At 46.1% G+C, this 19,427-nt stretch overlaps 1 protein-coding gene across 1 annotated transcript in view; it reads left to right on the top strand.

The window, feature by feature from the left end:
* The window catches only part of PTDSS2 (phosphatidylserine synthase 2), a 322,237-nt gene that overhangs the window by 281,158 nt on the left and 21,652 nt on the right, over positions 1–19,427 (top strand). The window contains exon 11 of the mRNA XM_030201130.1: positions 4,158–4,343. Coding sequence (XP_030056990.1) covers positions 4,158–4,343 — 186 coding nt within the window. The remainder of the gene's footprint in view (positions 1–4,157; positions 4,344–19,427) is intronic.

Below are 19,427 nucleotides of genomic sequence, written 5' to 3'. Positions count from 1 at the left end.
TCAAATGTCTGAGTGGCTGCACACCTGGGAAACAGTGACCATCAAACGGTTTGTTTTGATGTAACGGCTCATGTGGATGGCGGCCACTCTAAACTCAAAGTCCTGGATTTCAAGCGAGCTGACTTTAACAAAATGGGAGAATACCTGAGGAAGGAGCTGATGGGCTGGGAGGACATACGAGAAGTGGAAGGACAGTGGTCCAGGCTAAAAGAAGTAATAAACAGGGCCACAGACCTTTATGTAAGGAGAGTAAATAAAAGCAAGAGAAAAAGGAAACCGATATGGTTCTCAAAGCAAGTGGCTGAGAAAATAAAAATTAGAGTTAGCGTTCCAGAAATATAGAAAATCTCAAGAGGAGGAGCACGGGGAGGAATACCGGATGAAACTGAAAGAAGCCAAGAGAGAGGTACGTCTGGCGAAGGCGCAAGCTAAAGACAAATGGCTAGAAATGTAAGGAGGGGAGACAAAAACTTCTTCAGGTATATTAGTGAAAGGAGAAAGACTTATAAAGGGAATTGTGAGACTAAAAGATACAACAAAACGCTATGTAGAAAATGAGTGAGAAAAAAGCCAATTGCCTAAATAGATACTTTGTTCTGTTTTCACTGAAGAAAACCCTGGGGAAGGACCGAGAGGGACTGGCAAAAAGTACACCTGAGAATGAGGTGGGATAGAGCGCCGTTCACGGAAGAGAGTGTGTATCACAACTTGGAAAGCTAAGGTGGACAAAGCCATGGGGCCGGATGGGATCCACCCCAGAATACTGAGGGAGTTCAGAGAGGTTCTGGCGGGTCCTCTTAAAGACTTGTTTAATAAATCCTTGGAGACGGGAGAGGTTCCAAGGGATTGGAGAACGGCGGAGGTGGTCCCTCTTCACAAAAGTGGTGATAGGGAAGACGCTGGAAACTACAGGCCAGTAAGCCTCACTTCGGTTATTGGAAAAGTAATGGAAGCCATGCTGAAGGAAAGGATAGTGAATTTCCTGGAAGCCAATAAGTTGCAAGATCCGAGACAACATGGTTCACCAAAGGGAAATCGTGCCAAACGAATCTCATTGAATTCTTTGACTGGGTGACAGGAGAATTAAATCAAGGACGTGCTATGGACATAATCTACTTAGATTTCAGGCTTTTGACACGGTTCCCCACAGGAGGCTCTTAAATAAACTAGACGGCCTGAAGATAGGACCCGAAGTGGTGATCTGGATTAGGAACTGGTTGACGGACAGACGCCAGAGGGTGGTGGTGAATGGAGTTCGCTCGGAGGAGGGAAAGGTGAGTAGTGGAGTGCCTCAGGGATCGGTGCTGGGGCCGATTCTGTTCAATATATTTGTGTGTGACGTTGCCGAAGGGGTACAAGGTAAAGTTGCCTTTTGCAGATGACACCAAGATTTCCAACAGAGTTGACACCCCGGAGGGAGTGGAAAACATGAAAAAAGATCTGAAGAAGGCTAGAAGAATGGTCTAACGTTTGGCAATTAAAAATTCAATGCAAGAAATGCAAAGTGATGCACTTAGGGAGTAGAAATCCAAGGGAGACGTAGTGTTAGCGGGGAGAGTCTGATAGGCACGAACGGGGAGAGGGATCTTGGGGGATAGTATCTGAGGACCTGAAGGCGACGAAACAGTGCGACACAGGCGGTGGCCGTAGCTAGAAGATTGCTAGGCTGTATAGAGAGGAGGTGACCAGCAGAAGAAAGGAGGTTTTAATGCCCCTGTATAAGACGTTGGTGGGGCCCCACCTGGAGTATTGTGTTCAGTTTTGGAGGCCGTATCTTGCGAAGGATGTTAAAAAAATGGAAGCGGTGCAAAGAAAAGCTACAAGGATGGTATGGGATTTGCGTTCCAAGACGTATGAGGAGAGGCTTGCTGACCTGAACATGTACACCCTGGAGGAAGGAGGAACAGGGGTGATAGATACAGACGTTCAAATATTTGAAAAGGTATTAATCCGCAAACAAATCTTTTCCGGAGATGGGAAAAGCGGTAGAACGAGAGGACATGAAATGAGATTGAAGGGGGGGCAGACTCAGGAAAGATGTCAGGAAGTATTTTTCACGGAGAGGGTGGTGGAACGCTTGGAATGCCCTCCCACGGGAGGTGGTGGAGATGAAAACGGTAACGGAGTTCAAACATGCGTGGGATATGCATAGAGGAATCCTGTGCAGAAGGAATGGATCCTCAGAACCTTAGCTGAAATTGGGTGGTGGAGCAGGTGGGGGGAAGAGGGGTTGGTGGTTGGGAGGCGAGGATAGGGGAGGGCAGACTTATACTGTCTGTACCAGAGCCGGTGATGGGAGGCGGGACTGGTGGTTGGGAGGCGGGAAATACTGCTGGGCAGACTTATATGGTCTGTTCCCTGAAAAGGACAGGTACAACTTCAAGGGTAAGGTATACACATATGAGTTGTCTTGGAGCAGACTGGATGGACCATGCAGGTCCTTTTCTGCCACCTCTACTATGTTACTAATGTACGTTCACAAATACCACGGAAAACACGATATACCAGATGAGGCTGAAGAGACACCAAGAATCAGGATAGCAAAAGCACACACAGGAAGAAAAGAAAAAAAGACTAAGGATAATATAAAGCCTGGTGATGAGAATTTTTCAGGTATACTGGGGAGAGAAGGAAGACCAGAGGAGCATTCCAAGATTCAGAGGTGCTGAGGGTCAATATGTGGAGAGTAATGAGGAAAAAGTGGAACTGCTAAAGATTACTAGATAACACAACACTAATTAAAAAAAAAAGTTTATGAACAGCTTACAAAGCACCTCTAAGGAATGTTTAATAGATTCTTGGAGACGGTGGAGGTTCCACAGTTTTGGAGAGCTAATGGAAGGTTAAGTGCCTTACTTTGAATATAGGAGCAGCTGAGAACAAGGAAAACTTTATTAAAATCTAGTAAAAAAGGCCCATTTCCTGTTTTGAAGGAAACGGGTGCTAGCAATGGGTTTTTTTTTAGTGTGTTGTTGGTAATCATACAGTTGTTAGTAAAGTATTATAATGAGAAGGAATAATTGTTAAATTTATAACTCATTCCCCCCCTTCTCCCCCTCCAGCCACCCATGTCCAGCGACCCTCCCCTACCCCTGCCCCCCCTCGGCGCATCACCCAAGCCCCTACCCCCCCCCCCCCCCCAGGCACATCAACCTCCTTGCTACCCGCAACCCCCAATAGTAACAGTGTCCAGCCGCTGCTGCTTCTCCTGTTGAGCAGCAGTGACTGGTACAAAAAGAGAAAAACGGAAAAAAAAATTAGAAAACGTGGCTCCATAGACAGCCATCTGGCATTGGCTGTCGTCTCTGCAGCCGGTCCTCCTCTCCCCTCTGACGTCGCTGCGCTCCTCCGGGGTCTTCCTCCAGGGGCAGTGACGTGCAGGGGAGAGGAGGAGCGGCTGCAGAGACGACAGCCAATGCCAGATGGCTGTCTACGGAGCCGCGTTTTTCAGGTTGGTGGCCGGACAGGGTTACTATTGGGGGTTGCGGGTGGTGAGGGGATTGATGTGCCCGGGGGGGGGTAGGGTCTTGGGTGATGCGCCGAGGAGGGGGAGTGGAGGTCGCTGGACATGGGTGGCTGGAGGTGGAGAAAGGGGGGGTAGGGGCTTGGGTGATGCATCGGGGGGAGGGGTTTTGGTGATGCGCTGAGGGGGGTAGGGACTTGGGTGATGCGCCGAGGGGGGGCACTGACAGCTGATTCCTAGGCAGGGGAGGAGTACGGAAACACGCTTCGTGTGTTTCCCTGCTCCTTCCCCTGTCTGGGTCGCTGTTTGCTATTGGATTCTCTCAGCAGTGTCATTGTGACGTCACTGATCTACGGACGGAAGCTCACCACCTCCAAGGGATCCACGGTCCCAGGCAGCTTCAGAACGTTGGAGGTGAGAATTATTATATAGGATCACTGTAGCTCATTGTGATGCTAACAGACTCCAAGAGACAGAAATGTTATAAAACTATAGTGGCTGATGGTCTAATAAACTCCCCAAGAGGCCAGCATTTGTTGTCCCAACTTAATTGTTGGTAAAAATTCCAATTTTAAATATTGACAGGCTGGAACAAGTTCGCACATTTGGTATTTGTATTTTGTCAAATGCTTGATGTTAAACCTAAATACATCTGTATTGTATTTAAAATTAGAACCTTTTTGTAATTTCATAGGAACTTGCATAAGAAGCTGGGACAGCAGGCATGGATGGTTGCTGCCATCACGGTGACAGAGTTCCTGATTGTCATGAAATACGATCCATACACTATAACGTTGCCCCTCCCTTTCTACGTTGCTCAGTGCTGGATTCTTGGAATCATACTAGTACTTACTTGGACCATCTGGCGCTTCTTCATTCGGTAAGATACATTCTTCACCTTTTTAGATAACAAAGGATAGGACAAGCATTGTATTGCTATGCCACTGTGTTCAGTTTCTTGAATATTGTATAAAACAAATCATAGAACCAGTTTTGACCATTGATCACAGAATTTACCCAAACTTTCACACACCTGCAAGGTATCTGCCCACAACATTGTGCTGCAAGTTAATATCCTTCCTATAGGTCTTTGCTTCTCTTGTTCTTGTAAGTTGTATGCAACAGTTTTGTTTTTATTGTTGCTGTAGTGTACAGGCCCTAACAAGTTCCACTGAAATACCAGCTAAGGTATATATTTTGTTGGTTTTAAGTAATAAAGAAAACAATTGGGCAATTATACCTTCTTAGAAAGTTATATTGTTTGCGGCAGGCATATGCGTGCATTTGAAATGATATGGGAAATATAAGTCCAAAATAACAGGGAAAACACAGATTCTCAAGTTGTCTCCCCCCCCCCCCCCCCCCTCCCAGTTTTAACTGCCAGGCACGAGCTAGCCTTAAACAAGCGACACTATTTCAAAGCCACCTGTTTCCAAGACTCTTGGTATACGGTACAGGTTGCATCTATGTAATAAGACTAGGGGATATTCAATGAAGTTATATGGTAATAATTTTAAAGCAAGAGGAAATATATTTTACTCAATAAATTAAGCTCTGGAACTTGTTATGAGAGGATGCAGTAACAGCGGTTAGCGTATCTGGATTTTAAAAAAGGTTTGTATGAGTTCCTGGAGGAAAAGTCCATAGTCTATTGAGAAAGAAATGGGGAAAGCCACTGCTGTCCCTGGGTTTGGTAGGATGAAATCTTGCTACTATTTGGGATTTTGCCATGTACTTGTTTCTTTAATCAGCCACTGTTGGAAGCAGGATATTGGGCTAGATGGACCATTGGTTCAACCCAGTATAGCTATTATGTCAAGATTTGGGGAAGGCTATAAGAAAATGTGTATTTGAAAATCCTTTGATGCATTGTCAGGTCCATTACTGTAAAATGGAAGCAACTTGACATCATCAAGATGCTATGTTGATGAGGTTATCCCTCCAAAATCAGTTTTGAGTTAAGAAACCTTCTTATACCTAAGAACTGCAGAGGTCTTTGTCTAAGTCTGGGAAGAATGTTAACTCTTTAAAGATTACCTTAAAACATGGTCTGTATGAGAGTGTGACAAAAAGGAAGCCACTGCTGAAGAAAAGCCATCAATCTGCCCCAGTATGGCTATTTATATATTTCAGTGCAGTTGGACTGGGAGTGACGGAGGATCAGTGGCGTACCAAGGGGGGGGGGGCGGTGGGGGCGGTCCGCCCCGGGTGTCAGTGGGTGGGGGGGGTGCTCCGCTGCTGACTGCAGTCAGCCCTCGTCTCCTCTCCATCCTGTGCCTTTAAAAAAAATCTGAAAAGCAGCATGGCAGGCAGCGCTTCGTGTCTGCCCTGCCTGCTTGTAAAAGAAAGCGCCGGCAAACCTCCTCATCGACGTCATGACGTTGCGTTGGGTCTTCCCTCACTGGGTCCCGCCCTCGCGGGGGCGGGACCCAGTGAGGGAACACCCGACGCGACGTCATGACGTCGATGAGGAGGTTTGCCGGCGCTTTCTTTTACAAGCAGGCAGGGCAGACACGAAGCGCTGCCTGCCATGCTGCTTTTCAGAATTGTTTTAAAAGCCCCGGATGGAGGCAGGAGACGAGGGCTGTCGTCGAAGGTGGTAGGTGGGTCGAATTGGGGGGGGGGGGGCTTAGATGGGCGAGGGGGGTTTCAGATGGGAGAAGGGACTTGAGAGGGGGGCCTCAGATGGGAGAAGAGGACGTGGGGAGGGGTGTCTCAGATGGGAGAAAGAGGGGAGAAGGGGGTGGGGGTCTCAGATGGGAGAAGGAGACTTGGGGAGGAGGGGGGTCTCAGATGGGAGAAGAGGGGAGAAGGGGACTGGGCATCTCAGATGGGAGAAGGGGACGTGGGGAGGGGGTCTCAGATGGGAGAAGAGGGGAGAAGGGACCTGGGCTGGGGAGAAGGGGTGGGGGTCTCAGATGGGAGAAGGGGACGTGGGAGGGGGGTCTCAGATGGGAGAAGGGGACGTGGGGAGGGGGGTCTTATGGAGAAGAGGGGAGAAGGGGACTGGGGTGGGGAGGGGGATCTCAGATGGGAGAAGGGAACGGGTGGGGAGAAGGGGGGGGGGGGGAAGGGGCCATGCGAGAAAATGGGAGCCATGCCTGGGCTAGTGGGAAAATGGGTCTGGGGCTGAAAAGGGGTCCCTAATGCAAGGCATGTGGATGAAGGGGGCTGGAACTGGGGGCTGAAAAGGGGCAGAGGCTGAAGCTGGGGGGACTGGGGCTGAAAAGGGGACAGGGAGAAGTGGCTGGGGCTGAAGCTCGGGACTGGTGAGAGAAAAAGGGCTGGGGCTGAAACTGCGGACTGGTGGGATAGTGGGGCTGAAAAGGGGGAGCAAGTGGGAGATGTGGGCTGGGGGCTAGAACTAGGGGCAGGTGGGATAAGAGGGCTGGAACAGGGGACTGAAAAAGGGGCAGAGAGAGAGAGGAGACAGACGATGGATGGATGGATGGGGGGAGAGGGAGGGCAGACCCTTAATGGATGGGGGGGTGAGGGAGGGCAGACCTTGGATGGATGGGGGGGGAGAGAGGGAGGGCAGAAAGTGAATGGAAGGGGGAGAGAGAGGGCAGACAGTGAATGGAAGGGGCAGGGAGAGAGGGCAGACATTGGATGGAGGGGACAGCAGAGAGGGCAGACACTGGATGGCAGAGAAAGAACAAAGACAGATGCTGGATGGAAGGAAGACAGTGAAAAGAAGATGATGAAACAGAAACCAGAGACAACAAACTGTAATAAAATATATATTTTTGTTTTTTTGCTTTAGGATAAAGTAGTATTGTAGCTGTGGTAATAAATGTTTATAATAGACATGTAAATAAGGTAATCTTTTATTGGACTAATTTTAATACATTTTGACTAACTTTCGGAGAACAAAACCCCCTTCCTCAGGTCGGTTAGGACACTGTAACACACTGTACTGTATGGACCTGAGGAAGAAGGTTTTGGCCTCTGACAGCTAAATGTATTAGTCCAATAAAATGGTATTTTATTTTCTATTTTTGTTTTATTCTATTTGTTAATTTGTAAAGTGGTGATTGGTATTTGTTAGTTTTTTTTCCAAATTACATCTGCTGCCTTTATATTTTGCACAGTACTAGGGGACATTTTCGGTTTCTGTGGTGTTGCATTGTATGTAGAGTCTGGCATCTTGGGGGTTCAGTTAATTTTTGCCTAAATAGAAAGTTTATGATTACTTGTTCTATAGTGGATTAGGGTGTATCTGTGTTTGTGAAAAGACATGACTTTCAGTTGGCATTGACTGTGCAGGATTGACGATCTGTACTATCTGTCCTGGTTTCGTTTTACAATAGGTGAATTGATGTTCTAGTGCTCACTGTAGTGTTTAAGATTTATTTTCCATGTGTGACTCATAGAAATGACTGCTTATGGTATGGTGAATTGCTCTATAGGTCCTGAGTGTTTGTATTCTTGGTATGGCTAGTACTGGATTTTGGAGGGGGGTGTTAAAAAATGACCGGCCCCGGGTGTCAACTACCCTAGGTACGCCACTGCGGAGGATTTCTCCTGTCTAGACACTACCACAGATTATCTCCCCCTCCACCCCCCCCCCCCCCCCCCCCCCCCCGGTAAGTGCCAAAGGGTGTCAGCTGCCTCTTCAGTGGGAGGTTTGGAGTGATAAATTGCCTAGTTGCTGGGGGGGGTCGATAGAATCAGGAGTGTGTTGGGTTCTTAAGAAGGGGTTTAGATTGTGATCAGGAGTGTTGGAGATTTGCCGGAAGCTGGCTTCATTTTTGGAAGGTGGGGGAGATTGCACATACCTCCTTAAGAAAATTGCCTTAAAACATGTATTTATAAAAACGACATGAAGAAATAAGATGAAACACTTTTCTCTTTGCACTTCATACTGAGATTACAATAACATATAGAAGTACTTGTTAGAATATGCAGTCAGATTTTTAAGGAAGGTGGAGGAAGTGACGTCATCGGAGGTAATGACCGCTTAAGAGCCACGCTCCGATGGTCCCGAAGTGAAATTAGCAAATATCCTCCATTGCTGGCAGTCTCGGCTAAACTAAAAAAGAGTGAAAAAGCGCGCAGAAGCTCACCGGAACCGAGCGAGGGGATGCAGAAATGCGGAGAACCGCCAAATCTCTCCCAATATGCATTCACCAGTAGCAGTCCACAAAAGCACATGGCGGACATGGAGGAAGAAGGCCCCAACATGCCGGAGATTTTTGCAGAGCAATCGGGCGCAGATATGTTCCAGACACAGGACCCGGCTGAGGACGTGAGAGGAGCTTTCCGGAGCTCCGCTCATGGGCTGAAGGATGCGCACGAGTATCAAAGCGGTACGAAGAAGCTGGAGACCCTGGGGGCTGAACTACGGGTGAGATAGCAGGAATCGGCCGCAGGGTAGAGGAGCAGAGAACAGATTGGACGACCATACAGAAGATATGGGGGGTGATGGATAGAAGAATTACAGATCTGCAAATCGGGCAGCAGCGAATTGATGGTCAGCTCGAAGACTTGGAGAATCGCAGCCGACACTGCAATCTGAGGTTCGTGGTCTGCCGATACACCCACCTATCAGGATGCAGAAGCGGTTGGTTGCAACAAATAGCTCCCTACTCTCGACTGAAGGACCCCCGATAACGCCGGACCAGGTGATACTGGAACGTGCGCATCGAGCACTGGGGCCCGCTAGAAATAACCTCCCGACGGATATCATCGCCTGCTTTCGTGACTTTAAATTAAAAGAAAGAATGAAAGCGGCACGACAGAAAGACGTCTTTAAATGGGATACATATCATGTGGAAATTTACCAGGACCTCGCAGCAGCGACACTAAAGCGTCGAGCAGAACTTAAGCCTGTAACAGCTAAACTAAGAGAGATGGGCCTGCGATACCGATGGAGACACCCATTTGCGCTGGTCTTTTATAAGGACGGCCAACAACACCAAGTTAAGTCGTTAGCGGAGGCTCGGGCGATAGTTCCAGAGGGAGAATCAGCGGTCAGACCTTCAGGACCCGAGACCCAGAGGTCGTCAGTGGGACAACGATCCCACTCAAAATGGCAAAGAGTGGGCCGCAAGAGACTTGAACGCCAACAGTCAGCAACCCGCCTCTCCTGAAGAGACGACGACAGACCAGAACAGGCGGTATCGGTAACGGGCTGTGCAAATGGACCGATGAAGGGCCGTCATGAAGTCTGTGCTGGTAATGTTAAGAGACAAGACTGGAATATATGCAGAACTTTGAGGGTTAATGTTCGATTTTTGTGTATGATGGACAAGACTACACTTCCTCCTATGAAGCACCAGTTCCATAGGGAAGAGGTGCAATGGTTGCAGGGTTGGGGGGGGGGGGGGAATTTAAAATAGGGGGATTAAAAGTTGGATTTATAGGGGACAAGTGTTAAGAATGGGGGGTTACAGGGAGCAAGGGGAGGTGGGAAGAGATCGGAGGGGGGGGGGCTTTTCAGTAATTGGAGTTGGCAGCATATTAAGGGCATTTATAATATGTATAGATGGAATGCAAATATATAACTGTGAATGTTAGGGGCTTTAATACCCCTCAAAAACGAAAACAGGTATTTGGTGAAGTGCTTCGCTTGGGGGCAGACGTAGTCTTCCTTCAGGAGACGCACTTGAAGCGCAATCACGAACATTTGATGCGACATAAGCGATATCCTTGGATCTATTGCGCTTCCAGTTCAGATGGTAAAAAAAAAAAGAGGAGTACTTGTGGCTCTCTCAGGTAAATATGCATGGGTTATATCATGTGGTGAAGGACATAATAGCATCAATACAGGATATATATTATACTATGATAAATGTTTATGCCCCAAATGAGGGACACAAGATATTTTTCGAGGCCTTGGAGAAGATTATTCAAAAACATGCCAAAGGCCAACTCTTGGTGGGAGGAGATTTCAATTTAACTATAGATCCGCGCGTCGATAACTCCGGCGGTGCGGTGAAGTATGCGAAGAGTGATAGGCTAGCATTAAAAGCCTGGATAGATCGATGGGGATTGTGGGACCTTTGGAGGGCCCAACACGGGGTTGAAAAAGACTATACTTATTATGCACCTCAGTAAAGTCGTATTCTAGGATTGACTTTTGGCTGGGCGATGGAGAAATTAGCGGGACCCTAGGAAATGTGGACATACTGCCCTGTAGTTGGTTGGACCATTCAATAGTGGCCTTGTCACTGAAGATCAGGGGTGAGAAGAAAAAGCGTAAATATTGGAGGCTAAATGAAGCTCTCCTTCTAGATCTCCAAGCTATCATACAAATAGAACAATATATAATGGAGTATATCCAGATTAATGACACCGAGGAGGTCCGACCTACTAGTCTCTGGGAGGGACTAAAGGCAGTATTGCGTGGCAAGTTAATAGCATTACAGGCACACCTGTATAATAAACGAAAGGCACAAGAATTAGTATTACGCAAAACACTAGATAGACTGGAGAAAGATCATAAAATAGATCCAACTAATAGTACAGTACAACAGGATTTGCAGCAGGTCCGACTACAACTAAACGAACTGCAGTTGGCGGAGATCACTGTCCAGCTCCAACGGGCACAACAAGAACATTTTGAATTTGGAAACAGGGCCAGTAGACTTCTAGCACATAAACTTAAGAAACGGGCACAACGAAACTGGATCTCTGGCATTAATGATCAGGCCGGCGTCCGCTTTACATACAGAGAACAAATTCAGGAAATCTTTAGCCAATTCTATGAGCAGCTATATCAATCAGAGCAGGCCACAACCCCTCAGGATATAAAAAGTTACGTGCAGGAGACGACACTACCGAAACTCACAGGGAAAGAACTAAAGAGGTTATTGCAGGCTATAACTCTGGAGGAGATAACTGAAACAATAGAAGACCTCCCTACTAACAAGGCTCCATGGTTAGACGGGTTCCCCGCGCGATTCTACAAATTATTCAGCAAGTGGCTAGCTCCAATATTGTTAAAAGCGATAAACTCCTTTGAAACCCTAGTAGAACTCCCGTACTCCTGGAGAGTTGCGGAGGTAATACTTATCCTAAAACCGGGTAAGGATGCTTCTCACTGCGGGTCCTATAGGCCAATCTCACAACTAAATATAGATTATAAAATCTTTACTAAAATCTTAGCTTGTAGGATTCAGGGGCTTTTGCCTCGGCTCATACGTGAAGATCAAGCGGGTTTTATAGCCGGGAGACAGACTTTTGATAATATTAGGAGTCTACTACATGTAGTCCAATACACTGAGGAGGACCCGTCGTCATCGGTGATCCTCTTCTCGGTAGATGCCGAGAAGGCATTTGACCGCGTGGAGTGGCCGTTCCTTTTCGAAGTTCTGAAACAGATAGGTTTAGAGGGAGTGATGATTACCCCGAAAATAGATCAGATCTACCAGGCAAACTACCCACAGAAAGTAAAAGAATTATTTGCAGAACTGGACAGATGGGAGGGCTTGAATCTATCATGGCTGGGAAGAGTTCATGCCATAAAAATGATGCTATTGCCTAAGCTTTTTATATATGTTTATGGCTATACCAGTGCCGATCCCTCGCACCTTTTTCCAACGCCTGAATAGAAAAGTGTTTGCGTACATTTGGAACAAACGTTCACCTAGGGTACGCAGGACAGTGATGTTTCAAGCACCAGCTCAAGGAGGGATGGGAGTACCCAATTTTTACCTCTACTATCAGGCAGCTCAGTTGCGTATACTAGTGGAATGAGACCCGATGAGTACAAAGAAATGGCTACACTGGGAACGGGCATGGCTGAGCACTCATTTCCTGGGAGATATATTATGGAAATCAGAAAAAGAAATAATGGGAGCACAGCATAGAACCCCCATGGGAGTAGGACACTTGTTGCGCACTTGGTTACAGTTGCGTAAAAAGATCTTCCCGGAAAGGAGGTATTTTTTGCAAATGGCAATCAGAGGAGCCCCGGGGTTCCCATTAGGCGAGTCAGAAAAAACTTACCAACAGTGGGCGCTCAAAGGACTATATAAACTAGACCAAGTGTGGCAAAATGGGGACATAAAATCTTTCGAAACACTACAAGAAGAGTATGAGCTGGAAAGTAGGGATTTAGTGTACTATCGTTGTTTAAGGAATTACATCATACGAAGGGCGAAGGATGAGTTAGAACTCTCAGAAACAAGGCTCGAAAGGGCTATGAGAGGAGGAGGTAAAAAAGGTAGTATTACACGGCTTTATAAAGCACTGCAACTCCTCACTACACCACAAGACCACTATACCGAGAAATGGGAAGGGGCCCTGCAGAAGAGATTTTCCCCGGAATGGTGGGAGGTTAGCTATAGGCAGTTGCTAAAGCCCTCCATCGCCCAAGCCACAATCGAAAATGGATATAAAATATTATATTGGTGGTATTACACACCGGAGAGGTTGCATAAGATCTACCCTCGAGTCTCAGCAGACTGTTGGAGAGATTGCGGAGGGTGTGGCACATTTCTTCACATCTGGTGGGAATGCCCAAAAGCTCAGATATACTGGTCACAAATCATTGAATTAGTGAAAAAGACTGTACAAGTGGAATACCCACGTCAGGCAGAAACATGCTTATTACACTCCAGGCAGCAAGAAATATGGCCATAAATTGGCGATCCAGTTTTTGGTTGCAGCAAAAATGGCATTGACGAAGGCCTGGAAGAGGACGACAATGCCCACCATTAAGGAGGTGTTGGCTAGAGTTGACTATTTACATATGATGTCTAAACTGACGACGGTGAGGAAAGGTCAGCTGCATATCTATCACAAAATTTGGCAAGCTTATGAGAATGTCAAACAAAACTTACCATACCTCCAATGCTGGAGGGGGGGGAGGGATAAGATCTGTTTCACATGTGTAATTTAAAAATAATTTGTAATAGAAGAATTATAGCGGATTAAGTTTGTATTGTCATCTGATATTGAATACTGTTCTATAGAGATGTTTACTTGAAATAAAAAAATAGTGTTAAAAAAAAAAAGATTTTTAAGGAAGGTTGTCTTTAATGCATACGACCTGGGTTTTTCAGGTTATTTGCAATTAATATTCACAAGTTTTGCAAACACATCCGTTGCATCCCTTTTTTCTTTCTTTTTTTTTGTTTTGTGCATGCATTTTAAGCAGTAGGCCATAGTCTTTGTTATTATTTATAAATAGGTTACTCACAATTGAAAATTGAGTACTTTATTCTGTAAATGTTTTGATCCCTATCATTTTAAGATGAAATACATGTTATTTACTTCTTTTTTAATCCCTACCAATATACATGGAATTTTGTAAAAGTCAAACATGATAGGCAAATTAATATTTTAGCAGAAGTAAACGGTTATTTATGGAATAATGCAAGTTAATTCAAAGACTTGAAAAGTTAGATATTTTGATCTCTCTTCAATACCCCTGTTCCTCAGTGTTTTCAAAAACCTATTTTTCTTACAAACAAGGCTTTGTGAAATATTTCATCACTAGATAAATCCAGCTGGCTGCTTGTTCCTGTTGCCTTTTCATTAATTCATATAGCCATAATACTCTGTGTGCAAACATAAACCAGTTTGCTATTTAACTCATTTACATATATCAAAAGAAAATGTAATATGCACTGCAAAGTGCCAAGAGCATCAGACAACCTGAATCCTTCATTTGATTTATGGAAATAAGGCTTTGAGTACAGTGTGCTTGCATGCTTTAGGCTAGAGGTATTCACTCAGTCCTTAAGGCAGCCAGCAGGTCAGGCTTTCAGAATATCCTGCATAAATACAGTGGGGGAAATAAGTATTTGATCCCTTGCTGATTTTGTAAGTTTGCCCACTGACAAAGACATGAGCAGCCCATAATTGAAGGGTAGGTTATTGGTAACAGTGACAGATAGCACATCACAAATTAAATCCGGAAAATCACATTGTGGAAAGTATATGAATTTATTTGCATTCTGCAGAGGGAAATAAGTATTTGATCCCCCACCAACCAGTAAGAGATCTGGCCCCTACAGACCAGGTAGATGCTCCAAATCAACTCGTTACCTGCATGACAGACAGCTGTCAGCAATGGTCACCTGTATGAAAGACACCTGTCCACAGACTCAGTGAATCAGTCAGACTCTTACCTCTACAAAATGGCCAAGAGCAAGGAGCTGTCTAAGGATGTCAGGGACAAGATCATACACCTGCACAAGGCTGGAATGGGCTACAAAACCATCAGTAAGACGCTGGGCGAGAAGGAGACAACTGTTGGTGCCATAGTAAGAAAATGGAAGAAGTACAAAATGACTGTCAATCGACAAAGATCTGGGGGCTCCACGCAAAATCTCACCTCGTGGGGTATCCTTGATCATGAGGAAGGTTAGAAATCAGCCTACAACTACAAGGGGGGAACTTGTCAATGATCTCAAGGCAGCTGGGACCACTGTCACCACGAAAACCATTGGTAACACATTACGACATAACGGATTGCAATCCTGCAGTGCCCGCAAGGTCCCCCTGCTCCGGAAGGCACATGTGACGGCCCGTCTGAAGTTGCCAGTGAACACCTGGATGATGCCGAGAGTGATTGGGAGAAGGTGCTGTGGTCAGATGAGACAAAAATTGAGCTCTTTGGCATGAACTCAACTCGCCGTGTTTGGAGGAAGAGAATGCTGCCTATGACCCAAAGAACACCGTCCCCACTGTCAAGCATGGAGGTGGAAATGTTATGTTTGGGGGTGTTTCCTGCTAAGGGCACAGGACTACTTCACCGCATCAATGGGAGAATGGATGGGGCCATGTACCGTACAATTCTGAGTGACAACCTCCTTCCCTCCGCCAGGGCCTTAAAAATGGGTCGTGGCTGGGTCTTCCAGCACGACAATGACCCAAAACATACAGCCAAGGCAACAAAGGAGTGGCTCAGGAAGAAGCACATTAGGGTCATGGAGTGGCCTAGCCAGTCACCAGACCTTAATCCCATTGAAAACTTATGGAGGGAGCTGAAGCTGCGAGTTGCCAAGCGACAGCCCAGAACTCTTAATGATTTAGAGATGATCTGCAAAGAGGAGTGGACCAAAATTCCTCCTGACATGTGTGCAAACCTCATCATCAACTACAGAAGACGTCTGACCGCTGTGCTTGCCAACAAGGGTTTTGCCACCAAGTATTAGGTCTTGTTTGCCAGAGGGATTAAATACTTATTTCCCTCTGCAGAATGCAAATAAATTCATATACTTTCCACAATGTGATTTTCCGGATTTAATTTGTGATGTGCTATCTCTCACTGTTACCAATAACCTACCCTTCAATTATGGGCTGCTCATGTCTTTGTCAGTGGGCAAACTTACAAAATCAGCAAGGGATCAAATACTTATTTCCCCCACTGTATGTGATTTGTATATAAATCTCTCATGCACATCCATTAAGGGTATCCTGAAAACCTACCTATTGGTGACTTTCGGACTGGGAGTAAAGAACAAGGCTTTAGATCAGGGGTTCTCAACCTTTCTTCTCTAGTGACACACCTGAGAAACTATTCATATGCGTGACACACCAAACCCTACAGTATGAGCTGTTAGAAGGAGACAGCGTCCAAAGAGGTGGGAACATTGTCAGGCCTCCTCCTCAGCCAGCAGTGGCCAATAATCATGGTCACAGAGAAGAAGCAAGATCTCTATTTTAGAGCCTGTCTGGCAGCAGTTATTGTGGCCACAGGGGAGGGAGCAGAAGTCCACATTACTGGACCAGGCTAGCAGGACTGGAGGAAGCAGGATGCAGCACTTACAGCCTGGTTTGGTGGAAGCACAAGGAGGTTCAGGATGCAGTGGTGCTAGTTGCTGGTGGAAGGGAGGGGATTAGCAGACCTGCAACATTTCCAGCTTGGGTTGGTAGCAAACAGTGATCAGTGCATGTGGGGGGGGGGGGGGGGGGAGAGAGACCAAACTATTGAGTAGTTTATGGGGAGTTCAAGTACCTTGTTTCCTGCTCTGACTCTCCTCAGCCTACTGGCACATGTGGTTAAGGAAAGTACAGGCTTGCTGTCTGTCAAACTTATGACACACCTCATGACACTAGCATGTCAGACACCCTGGTTGAGAACCATTGCTTTAGATGGTTAAGTCATGGTGGTGGCATAAATAGATTAGCACGGTTCTAGTTTTCCATATAATTTTCTTTTTTCCTGGAATTCAGGAATCTGTATTCAGATATGTTATGCTTTGATCTTGCTTTACCTTTAACCAAAGCTGGATTAACCTCCTATTTGATTTCTGAGAGAAGAGGACATTTTCTCTAGTAAATGACATTATTTTGCTCTGTGCTTGGTAACTTAAAGATTGAGTTTGAAAGAGGAATTGTAGGATATTGATAAACACAGAATTAAAAAAACAAAAACGTTCTTAGCTAGTTTCCATACCCTTTTAAAACTTGCCACAGCATTAACAGAGATGCTTTCGAAGGCACATTAGGGCCTACTTCAGTTCTCATTCCCACCCACCTCCCCAGCTCCTACCCACCCCAGCACAGCTCTTCATTTATAGTCATTATTCTAATTAAGATAACAAGAGGAGTGTATTCATTAGAGTTTTAATTACATCTTTATTAGTTTGAATAACTGTCTCATCAGCAAATTTAATTACCTCACTAGCTACTCCGTCAGGACACCGTTTTAGGGGGCACAGGTACTGCACTGGAAGCCCTTAATACAATTGATATAGAGGTGCTCTGGAATAAGATGGGATCCACAGCCCAACATGCTTCTGAAGGGTTTACCTCACAACATATTAATGAGGCTTCAGCTAAACTATCTAATGTAATTGTAGATACCTTTGCTCTTATATCACCCATTATAGAACAGAAAATTGTGACTTTAGCACATGAAGAATACAGGTTAGGAAAGAATATTTCATGGGCTATGGCCTGTGATCAGATACAGATCGAGCTTATTACTATCTTAAAAGAAATTCTGTACGTCTGTTAGGCCACTGGCCACCATCTCTTGTTTAGATGGCTAGCACCAAATTACTGGAATTTGCTATAGCTCACCTTGATTGGTGGACGGTTAGTGTTCCAATCTGTTCACAACAAGGATGCTCTATCTGTACTTTGATCCCATGGTCAGGACAACATACAATTATTTACCATTGTTAATATTAGTGTGCAAGTTAATAATGTGATAATGTATCCTTTGGACCATCTCGCATGGGCGCAGTCCCTGGACAATGACTGGACATCATTCAAACCAATGGACCCTAGCCTGTGCCAGCGGACTCCCTTTCCAGTGTGAACCTCATCAATTTAAAGAGAGGGACAGCTCCTGTTGGTACAATTCATCCTCCTGCACTCTGACTGCCAAACTTTTGTATTCACCCACTGGCTCACATAGGGTGTACTACCTTGGAGCTGGACACTTGTTTTAATCAGCTCTTTCCTCCAGTTTAATTTCCTGATGTAAGGAAGGTGAGCATTTTCACAGGTTCTACTCTTTGAAGTCTCTAGTTTTGGAGCCTCTCTGTCTGGCTTTCCTTGTTCTCAGAGAGCCCTGCTCCCAGATGCCCAGAGGACAAAAGGTATGTTAATTAGGGGTAATTGAGAAACAAAAGGGCTAGCAGGCAGCTGGGCAGCATTTGGTCCATCTGCCGTCCTAGACTTCCAGAGGGAGGGGGGAGTTATCAGAAGCTGGTTTCATAATCCTGACATCCAGCAATCCTGACATCAATGCTGACACTCCCATCTCTAGATCATTTATAAATATGTTAAAAAGCAATAGTCCCAGCATAGACCCCTGGTAACACCCACTATCTACCCTTCTCCATTTAGAATACTGACCATTTAACCCTACTCTGTGTTTTCTATCTGTTAACCAGTTTTTAACCCGCAATAGAACACTACCTCCTATCCCACGACTCTCCAGTTTTCTCTGGAATCTTTCATGAAGTACTTTGTCAAATGCCTTTTCAAAATCCAGATACACCATATCGACCGGCTTATCTATGTGTTTGTTCACCCCTTCAAAGAACTGTAAGAGATTCCATATCATGCTGATCAATCCATAGACTGGTGGGTTGTGTCCATCTACCAGCAGGTGGAGATAGAGAGCAATCATTTTGCCTCCCTATATGTGGTCATGTGCTGCCGGAAACTCCCCAGTATGTTCTCTATCTCAGCAGGTGGTGGTCACACAGCAGCAGCTCTAGCTAGGTCTCCAAGCCTAATTCTTAGGTTTTGTTGAGTACCTGGGGTTGAGGGCTCTTCTTGAGCAAGTGCAAACCTGGTGGTGCCAGGTCCCTCCTTTTCTCCCCCCCCTCCCGCTGGCTCTGTTTAAAAAAAAAAAAAAAAAAAAATTTTTGAACGTCCTTTAAGGGCGTTTATTTCAACGTTTATATCAGCGTTTATTGCAGCTGCTCACTGGGACACCAGTTCGTTACAGCTCAGAGCGAGAAGCAGGTAATTTTACCTTTTTATAGCGGGCAGGGGGTTCCCCGTTCGGTCTCCATGTGGCTTATGGCGTCAGAAGGCGAGGGCGCGAGGATTCGCTCCCCGGACCGCGTGTGTGCATCTAGCGGGGATGCGGGGGTTTCGAAGCCTGAATCGCCTTTGTTGGGCATCAGTTTGGAGTCCAGTCAGTGTCCCGGTTTTACTCCGGTGCGGCGGTTTTTCCCGCCATAAGCGCCCATCCCCCGCTGCTCGCCCACTCCATGTTGGCCAGCCACTCGGCTCGGACAGCTTCTTCTTGGGCCGCCCTTGAGCTGGGAGACGTTAATGATATGGTCGCCCTTGATTCGGGCGACGGCAAGAAAGCAGCGAAAGTTAAGCGCCGTTCTTCCCGCGTGGCTCCTTCTCGGAGTTTCGCGCCGGACGCCATTTTGGATGCGCAGCATGTTTCTCCCCCGCTCTTGCGAGCGCCGATTGAGGGTGCGTCTAGGGCCGTGGCCCAGGCGGCAGAAGTGCACAGTCTAGGGGGTTTCTCCCCTGAGTTCATTTTGCTGCTGCATCAGGCTTTTCTTATGATAAACGCTGCCCCGGC

The sequence above is a fragment of the Microcaecilia unicolor genome, chromosome 4 (genome assembly GCF_901765095.1).
Source record: "Microcaecilia unicolor chromosome 4, aMicUni1.1, whole genome shotgun sequence".
Classification (NCBI taxonomy): domain Eukaryota; kingdom Metazoa; phylum Chordata; class Amphibia; order Gymnophiona; family Siphonopidae; genus Microcaecilia; species Microcaecilia unicolor.
The sequence above is the reverse complement of the archived record's forward strand: the minus strand, read 5'-3'. Positions and strand labels throughout refer to the sequence as shown.